Source organism: Trichechus manatus, unplaced genomic scaffold (assembly GCF_000243295.1).
Source record: "Trichechus manatus latirostris isolate Lorelei unplaced genomic scaffold, TriManLat1.0 scaffold00100, whole genome shotgun sequence".
Taxonomy (NCBI): Eukaryota; Metazoa; Chordata; class Mammalia; order Sirenia; family Trichechidae; genus Trichechus; species Trichechus manatus.
The window spans coordinates 2,773,015-2,782,537 of record NW_004444036.1 but is presented as its reverse complement, the minus strand read 5'-3'; the positions used below and the strand labels follow the sequence as shown (position 1 = coordinate 2,782,537).

The 9,523-nt window shown below is 53.4% G+C and overlaps 1 protein-coding gene across 2 annotated transcripts in view; it reads left to right on the top strand.

The window, feature by feature from the left end:
* PHKA2 (phosphorylase kinase regulatory subunit alpha 2) overlaps positions 1-9,236 on the top strand; it is a 77,681-nt gene extending 68,445 nt beyond the window's left edge. Inside the window, exons 28-34 of one of the 2 annotated variants that reach the window (XM_023737253.1) lie at positions 79-197; positions 1,010-1,039; positions 2,815-2,868; positions 4,758-4,928; positions 7,029-7,082; positions 7,906-8,106; positions 8,666-9,236. In XM_023737253.1, the coding sequence (XP_023593021.1) occupies positions 79-197; positions 1,010-1,039; positions 2,815-2,868; positions 4,758-4,928; positions 7,029-7,082; positions 7,906-8,106; positions 8,666-8,836 (800 nt within the window). In that variant the 3' untranslated portion in view covers positions 8,837-9,236. The remainder of the gene's footprint in view (positions 1-78; positions 198-1,009; positions 1,040-2,814; positions 2,869-4,757; positions 4,929-7,028; positions 7,083-7,905; positions 8,107-8,665) is intronic. The other variant, XM_023737254.1, reaches the window with a different exon arrangement.
* Positions 9,237-9,523: the final 287 nt, after the last annotated feature.

Genomic DNA, 9,523 nt, shown 5'->3' with positions numbered 1-9,523 from the left:
TGTGTGTGTGTGTGTGTGTGTGTGTGTGTGTGTGTCTGTGTGTGTGTGTGTGTGTCTGTGTGTGTGTTTCCTCTCCAGTGCGACCTATCCACTCCACCACATCCAGCCCTGCCATCTCCATCCACGAGGTAGGACACACTGGAGTCACCAAAACGGAGAGGAGCGGCATTAACAGGCTGAGGAGCGAGATGAAACAGGTAAGGAGATCCCCTTGGTGGCAGCAGCAGCTCGGAGAGAGGTGGTGTTCCTTCCTGGGCTCACTGTAGAAAGGGACAAAGACCTAGGGCATGCAGGACCCTGTGGAGGCCCCAAGGTCCCTTCTGTCCTGGGATCCACACAGACCCCTGTGCCCAGATCTCCCAGGCCTGCTCCCATCTACCCACACACTCCCATCCTGAACTAACATGGCATGGAAATGTTCCGGAAAATGCCGTTCTCCGTGTTTGCCTCTGTCCCCTAGAGCCGCTCTTTCGAGTGGGCCACAGCCGTTTAAAAAGTAGCCATTCAAAAAGGAATGGGCTGATCTCTCCATCAGATGTGTCCTTCCGGTGAAATAGCAATAGAACAGCACGCTGGCATACCTGTCTTTCCCCGTCCACAGAGCTGTTTCTTGTCTGTCTTTACTCACCTTTATTTAATTCACAGTAACAGTCCTTTGGAACTGACCCCACCTGACTGCAGCGCAACATCTTTTCAGTCCTAATGGGCCAGGCACTGTGCTGGGGCCAGGACAGTGTTTATCAAACTCCTTTGCCCATGAGCCACAGTAAGAAATGTATTTTCCCTTTTTTTTGAGCATGACCTGCAGTGAGAAACACACTCTGATTTTCTTTTCTATTTCAAAAACGGGTCAAGATGACCCACTAGAGAGAGTCCATGACTGCCGGCGGATCCCACCCTGCAGTTTGAACAGCACTGCGCTGGGTTGTCTAGAGGGTGACAGCAGTAGCAGGGTGCTCTCTGTTCGAAGCTGGCTTTTGTTGATTTCCTGATGTATTCTTACTTGCAGATGACTAGGCGATTTAGTGCTGATGAACAGGTGAACCATCTCTGCCATGTCTGATCCCTTGTGGTGGGCGCTTCACGCTCTTTCCGGCTTGAATGTGGAGAGAGGCTATGCAGACAAGCAGTGTGGATGTGTGTGGAGCGGCTCTGCTCGCTGGGGTGGAGGTGCTGGGACGGGCGGGACCTGGACTCAAAAGCAGGAGAAATGACTAGGCCCTTAAAAAAAGACAATCAAACTCTGGATTTGTGGGATATTTTGTGAAAGGTGGTCCTGGACTGGTCCTGGGCCCCTGCTCAAAAAACCAGTAAAAAAAAAAAAAAAAAGCTGGTTGCCGCCAAGTCGACTCCAACTCATGATGACCCCGTGTGTGTCAAAGGAGAACTGAGGTGTATAAGGTTTTCAATGGCTGATTTTTCAGAAGTAGATTGCCAGGCCTTTCTTCTGAAGCACCTCTGGGTGGACTTGAACCTCCAACCTTTCTTTTAGCAGCCAAGCAGTTTGCACCACCCAGGAACCCCCTGCCCCCTGTTCAAAGAGAGAAAAAGAAAGAATCGGAAAAGTTAAAGTAAAATGTGGCCATTGATTACATCAGTAGAAAGAATACTGCTATTCTTCTCCCTAAGGAGCCCGGCTCAGCTGCTAACCAAACCCACCCAGAGGCCCCATGAGAAAAAGACCTGGTGATCTGGTTCCATAAAGATTACGGCCGAGAAAACCCTATGGGGTAATTCTACCCTCCCATGGGATTGCCATGAGTCGGAATCTACTGGACAGCACACAACCAAAAACATTCCTCTTCCTGATCACTTGGGATTTCAACCTGGAAGGAGAAAAAGTACAGCAGGTCTACTTCCTCCTCCATCCCAACACTTGGAGTCACCTTTCTCCTGATCTAATGGCTTTGTCACTGGGCAAAAATAGAGGAAACGGATAATAACATGTCCATGTGGCATCTACGCATCGTTGGGGGTGAAACGTACCAGATCTCTCATTCCAGTTTCTACTCTTCCCATTCCCAAGTCAGGAACCCACTTTAGAACATGTTTCTTTGCCGGCCACTCGGTGGCACCCTCCCTCTGGTCACCCTCATACCAATGGCTGGCAGTTGGTGAAGAGTGGCGGTTTCTTCCACCTCCATTTAAATGGGGCTAGAAGAGTCACCTTGCTTCCATAAGGATTTAGAGTCAGTTAGCCAGGAAAAGTTTTCTGTTGGGCCATGTGCAGCAAGGAAATGTATTATTATCCATTCAAAATGTAATAGGTGCCATGACGTTTTCAGTTTCTCTTCACTTTTTCAAGAACGTCGTGTGTGCATCTGTGTGTGCTCATACACTGTGCCCATGCAAGTGAAGGGTACCTTCTAGATTCTTAGGTGAGGAAATATTTGTTCAGCCAAAAGTCATCAGCCTGATCTTAGTCATTCATTTAACGTAGTTACTGAAAGCCTGTTATGGATATTTTGTTGCTCTGAACAGAAAAGATTACCATTTCATGGTGTGGCTTTGGAAGATAAATTGTGCTCTAACTTGATTAGAAATCCTCCATCTATGACTACATCCTGGTGACATTGAATATGGGAAGAAAGACCATTTACCAAGTTCTGTACTGAGTTAGTGCTCATAGCCCTGCTGCCAGGTGGCTTCTAGGGTGGGGAGTCTGCGTGTGGTGACGAGGAGAATGAGGACTTCTCTGCTTCCACCTTCTGGCTCCTTCTGTCCTGGGGGGATTCTGATGCTGCTCTGCCTTCTTCTCTGCTTGCTTCCTGGTGTCCTTTGTACCTGGTTGAGTCGACTCTTTTTGTTTTGTAGTTCTTTTCTGTGGGCCAGGCCGTGTCAAGCAGCGCACATTCCTCCAAGTCTGTGGTAAACAGTGCGGCGACCCCTGAGTTCCTTCATTGCCCCCTTGTCTGTAGTGCCTGGAGCCTCTTGTTGCCTTTCTCTTACTCCCACCTTGTCCTTAACTTCCCAAGATTTGAGCAGGGGTTAAGTGTTTTCACTTGACACCGACAGCCTCGCCAGCCTGAAATTTTGAGAAGCATCTAGAAGGCTGAGAGGTCTTGAACTGAGCGTTTTCTGTTTGGAGCCAAGTCTCAGTTCTCTGCTTCTACTCCTCAGAGGGACGTGAAGGAGTGTTCTCCTCACCAATTCCTGGAAGCTTCCAGAACCTCAGGGCCTTGCTTCAGTGCCTTGGGTGGTGAACGATTTCCCTACTTGCTGCCTAGGCACTTGGCCCTCAGAATGGCCTTCCTGGCGTGGGGCCCCGGATCAAATAGAACACTGGGAAATTGGTATTCTAATTGCAGAGGTGAGCCTGATTCTTCCTCCTGAAACTAGAAGGAGAAAGACAGCTGAGTCATTGAGGAAGGCAGCTGTAATTACTTTCCTTTGTATCTAGTTGTTGCTGTACTTAAATGGCAGTAATGAGCCCAATGGAACAACCCAGGCTAACTGCCTTTTCAAAATAAGATCCAAGGAAGGAAAAATGAGCACGTGGAGACGAGCCCTGCCTCCATGCTCTGCAGTAGGTTTAAGACTGGGGCTCCTTTTTCAAACTTGTCAGTTTGATGTTGTGCATTTAGAAATGAAAGTATCCAGTAGTCTAGCACCAACGGGATATCTCAGGGTGAAGGTGTCACCTCCCTGCCCTGGAGGCCAGGGGTGTGACAGAAAGCAGCCCAGGAGCTTGGCTGTAGAGAGGGTGTGTAGGCGTGGCCCCGCCCCCATGCCAGGGGAGCCCCCCCACTCCAGCCTGGCCTCCGGGCCCCTGGAGCCTTTCCAGCTGCCTCTACAGGCATGTCCCCCCTGCCACCTCTGACAGGCGGACCCAGAGGAAGCGGAAGGATGATACCCTTGTCCCTCGCTTCTGGAGGACACAGTTCCCGGCCCAAGGCAGCCGCTGTCCTAAGTCACGGGCAAGCCGAGAACAGGACAAGGAGAAAGCAGACTTGACCCGGATGGGGGAGGGAAACCATCCTCCCTGAGTCCCCCGTGTGGGAGGCAGAGTGGGAGCCTTTACTTTTGTCTTTGGCTCCAGACCCTTTCCCCCATATTAGGTGTTGCATTCTCTGTGGTACCTGCTCTGTGGGGAGGTGATCATCCCTTCTCTGTGAGACTACAGAAATAGAGTGGGCAGTTTGACATTTGTCTCCCTGAGAGGTGGGTACCTCAGAAGGCCACTGCTCTGAGGGCCAGTGTCCCTCTCGCAGCAATCCTGCCACAATGGAGGGCCTCCGGGCACTGAGCCCTTAGGAGTTGGCTCTGGTCGTAACGGCCAACCCTTAATGAGCCCTCATCACCAGCCAGCATGGCTCCCGGGGTTTTATGGATCTCAACCCAGTGAGTGCTCCCTGACTGCTCTCTGCAGAAGGGCTTCTTGTATCCCCACTTTCAGATGAGACTGAGGTCCGAAGGAGGGGTAGAGATAAGGACTGACAGCTGGGATTGGGGGTTGGCTATCTCCCTCCAGTGCCCACCCCCGCCATGCCAGCCTCCTCCCTGTACGCTTGAGGTCCTTGAAGGGTATGGTACCTCTCTGGGGCCAGGAGGAGTGCTTGGAAGGGATACATCACCAAACCAGTGAAGGAAAGAGAACAGCTTCCAGAAATGGGCCAGGCTGAATCAAGGAGCTGCATCCTCTGGGCAGGTGGCATTCTGGTGGTGGTGGAAGTGAGCTGAGTTGTCCTCCTCAATGGGGAGCACTCGGCGGGTGCCCACTGTCACTGAGGAGTCGGCCTCATTGTCTTGTGTTGCAGCGGTCCAGCACCCCGTCCTCGCCCACAGGCACATCGTCGTCGGACTCAGGAGGGCATCACATCGGCTGGGGGGAGCGGCAGGGCCAGTGGCTGCGCAGGAGGCGGCTGGATGGGGCCATTAATAGGGTCCCTGTGGGATTCTACCAGAAGGTGTGGAAGATCCTCCAGAAGGTGAGCTTGGCCCCTGGACCACGTTCCGCCAGCGTTGGTGCCATGAGACACATGCTCCCAGGGAATGAGTCATCATCCCTTCCTCCCTTTGTGAGGCACAGTGGTACCTGCAAGTGTCAGGTACCACGTGGCCGTAGAACAGGCAAAGCACACGGTCCCCGGGCTTAGGTAGCTCACAGCTTAGTTCAGGGGCAGAATCACTCTGTGCTGCGGGGGGCTGTCCTGTGCACTGTAGGACGTTTAGCAGCCTCCGTGGCCTCCACCCATGAGATGCCAGTAGCACCCTCCCCCAAGTTGTGCCAGACAGAATGTCTCCAGACATGGCCGAGTATTCTCTGGGGGGAAAAGGGCCCCCGTGGAGAACCTCTGGCTCAGTCAAAGAGAGAGGCCCAGCACTCCTGAACCACAGCAGGTAAGGCAAGGTGACATACTTAGGAATACAGAGAAGTCAGGAGATACACAAGAGCTGAAGGAGGCCAGGAAGGCAGTGGGTGAAGCGCTGTGACATAAAGACCTGGAACATCCCCCAGGCCCTGGCCATGGAATGCCAGGTCAGGAGGCACCGGGACTGGGTCAGCTGCCAGCCTCCGGCGTGCTTCAGTTGTGGTGTCTGGCATCAAGCAGGCCCCACCAGGCCCCTCCTCTCTGCAGGACGCTGTGGGAAAGGCCTGAGGCACATAGAGGTGGAATTTTCCATTCCTGAGCTCCCAGGTGCCCTGGGCCCCTCTGCTGCCCGACCCCACTCCCCTCTGCGTTTCCTGTCTGCCTGGGGACTGTTCAAATACCAGCAGAGGCCGTCACTGGAAACAGGTGTCACGGGCACAGCCGCAGGCTACGTCACGCATGTTTGGACACTGCAGAGCCCGTCTGCGTGCCCATAGCCCAGGAGAAGGCAGGGCGGGAAGATGGCGGCCTGAGTCCTCCGCGCCCCAGGCTGTCTCCTTCTGAGACCAGCCTGGAGCAGGCGTGTGTCTCCTGGGGCCCACGCCAAAGCTGCTCTTCCTCTGACAGGCAGGGACAGCCTGCCTCGGGCAGAAGCTGCTATGCAGACCATGAACCAGTGGCAGGACTGGTTTTTTTCCTAAATTAATTTTTTAGCTCATTTCCCAGTAGAAGAGGAGGGAGAAGCAATCCCGAATGCAAGCAGCCTGCAGACCCCTTCCTGAAGCCACATGGGCTTTGCAGCCCCACCACCACCCACTTGTGTGGTTTCTGAGGCGCTGGCCTCTGCCCATGTGGGCACCAGAGTCCTCCTGATGGGGTCTGCACGTCAGAGCAGAGCCCGCAGAGGCCTCTGGGTTCCTGTTCTCTGCCTCTTCTCAGGAGGCATTTGCACCTGCTCAGGTGAAAGGGCAAAGTTGCCACTGTGTCCTCAGCCCCTCTGGGGACAAAGGCAGTGCCGCTGCTGCCAGCCCGGGCCTTGATTTAGGATCAAATTAATTAGACCAAACAAGCTGTTCCTAGAAAATCTCCCCATTCTTCCCGGGGTATCATACGCTTCCACCCGGACTTCCCCTGGCTTCCTACCAAGAAGCTTTTATCATGAAGAGGCAGCATTTTTTGTTGAGCTGCCGCTTGATATTTCTACCCACGAGTCTGTGTGTGCGCGTCTGTGCATGTGCCTGAGCCCTTTGTGATTGGTGCTTATTATAGACATCTCAAAAATAGATGCCTGCAATGGTGCGGGGCATTACTTCACCAGCAGGAGCCATGAAACCCTCCCTTTATTATGGCACCAAAGGGAGCCTCACAGCCACCAGTCCCGGGTGCCAAGTTCAACACCGAGCAAGCAAGCCTCCACAGAGGAGGACTCAGCAGCTCCCTAGGGTGTTGTTCCTGCGAGATCTGAAAGATGCCTGCTGGTTTCCCTAGAATTGTTCCATCGAAAACATAGCCTGTGGGCTGTGAGATCAAGCTGTCTAAAAATAACTCCGGCAGTCTGGCGTGTTCCAGCCCTTGTACAGACTTCCAGGGCAGAGCAACTCGAAGTATGCATGCATGTGTGTGTGTGTGTGTGTGTGTGTGTGTGTGTGTGTGTGTGTGCACTTGCTAACCACATCTTGGCATATAACAGAAATGCTGTGTGTGTTCTGCCTGCAGTGCCACGGTCTCTCCATTGATGGTTATGTCCTCCCTTCCTCAGCGACGCGAGAGGTACGACGGGAAAAACCTAAATGCTGGCTCTGCTGCTGCTTCCCACAGGCGCTTGATTTCACGGGCTCTAGACAGGCGATCCGCACGTCTGGTCTTGGTAGCCATTTCACCCTCACGTTTTGCCAAGCTTCTTCCCTCCTTTGATTCGCATCACCTTGCCCCCAGAAACAGCATTCCTTGGCCACAAGATCCTGAGATTTGCCTCTATAGGCACAGACCCCTTATACCAAAACCAAACCCGTTGCCATCCAGTCGATTCCGACTCATAGTGACCCTATAGGACAGAGTAGAATTGCTCCATTGGGTTTCCAAGGAGTGGCTGGTGGATTCGAACTGCCAACCTTTTGGTTAGCAGCCAAGCTCTTAACCACTGAGCTACCCCCATTAAGAGAAATAAGGAGAGCCCCGTGCCGCACAAGCTAGACCTGTGCTCTACTGCCCCTGGCCGCTTCTCATCAACTGAAAACAGCCGTCTGCCTTAGCTTATTGGCCCCTAGTCACTCTTTTCAAAATGGATGGTTTCGTTTTGACCCTGCCCAAGGCACCACACTGTATGCCACAGGGAATAATGAAGAAGAAAGAGAGAGAGACATGGCCCCTGCCCCCAGGAAGTCCCAGTCAAGTGGGCTGGATGAGAAGGACGGGGACCCTGGCTCCCTGGGGAGGGCTCTGCGCGTTGCCCCCCCAGGAGTCTACTGGCACAGTCAGGAGGGGCCAGAAAGGAGGTGGCATTGAGCTGAGCCCTCAATGCTGTGGTCTGCGTGGGGCAGAGGGCTGTTCCTGTGCTCGCCTTACTCCTGGCTGTTGCTGGTCCCTTTGGCAGATGACCCCGCATGAAATCAAGTTCGCTGTCCACGTGGAGTCAGTGCTGAACCGCGTGCCCCAGCCCGAGTACCGGCAGTTGCTGGTGGAAGCGATCCTGGTGCTGACGCTGCTGTCCGACACGGAAATGAGCAGCCTCGGGGGCATCATCCACGTGGACCAGATTGTGAGGACGGCCAATCAGCTGTTCCTGCAGGACCAGGTGGGTGTGCCGCAGCCGGCCAGCCGGGCTAGGCAGCCTAGGTGGCTGGCATTCATCTCTGCTGAGGTTGGAGATTCTGCATCCAATAGGGAAGAATAGACTTGAACAAAGAAAATGTCATCACAGATGGTGCAAAAATGTCAACCATTTGGTGGAGAAAATGGCATGGTGACCACTCGGGAAATCTTAGGACTTTGGGAGGTGGGCAGGCCTGCTGCCACGTAGGTATTACTCCAAACAGCCCCACTTGCAATGTCCACGGTCCCGGATAAGTCACTGCCCTGTACCCACAGTCCCCTCATCACAGAGAGGCTGTACCTGGAAAACATGGTCACATGCCAGAGCAGAGGCAAGCCATCCCCTAGCGGCCCCAGCTGCCCTGGCACAGGGCTGGGCACCCCTCGCCACGAGCAAGGGCACACCCAAGGCAGCAGCAGGCCTCTCACATCCCAACCCCAGCCCCGTGCCTGCCCACGGGACCACCCTCCAACATGCAGAGTCCCTGACGAGAGGGAGGCTGGCCTCTGCTCATTCGTCCCTCTGCTCTTTCCTGCTGCAGATGGCCATTGGCACCCTGGACACCTTGGAGAAAGACCAAGCCACGGGGGTTTGCCACTTCTTTTACGACAGTGCACCCAGTGGGGCCTACGGGACGATGACCTACCTAACAAAAGCAGTAGCCTCGCATTTGCAGGAGTTGCTGCCCAACTCCGGCTGCCAGATGCAGTAGGCTCTCGCTGTAAGCAGGACTGTGCTCTGAATCCATCACTTGTCCCCTAGCCTCATTGGGAACTTTCTTCTGTTCCCCAAGACCCCCTGTGTGGTTGCAGATGCACGTCTCATCAGAAAGATCCGCAGGGAGGAGATGGCAGCCCCCGACCTGAAGCCGATGTATGTTCCAGCCACAGACAAAGCTGATGTGTCCTGTGCTCACCCAGGAATGTCATGGGATCATTTCCTCGGCTCATCTCGCTGGAGCTGTGTCACAGCATCTGGTCTCATGGACTCTGAGGAGGAATTGGAAATTGGTCTCTTTCGAGTGCAGAGTGAATTGAGAAGGCAGCTTAAACTGGCTCTCACAGAGAGAGTTCCAGAAATAGGTTCGATAAGCTAGTGACACATCTTAAAAATGAAAAGATCCTTCTAGCAGCAGTAGCTAGATAAGCAGACCTTGACAAGGGGAACATCTTAACAGGATGCGGTCTGTCTGGACCAGACTGTTTACCAAATAGAACAATTCTGTCTTTCTGTGGAATCTGGGTTTTGTTGTGCCTGCTTTCTCTCGTGGCCTCTTATGGTTTTATTGACATGGCTGTCTTCATGTACCATAATTCTCTATCACCAAGATATAGAAAGTTGCTCCCAGTTAAATTTGGCTCATGGTATTCAAGGATCTTATCCTGGCAGCCCATGAATG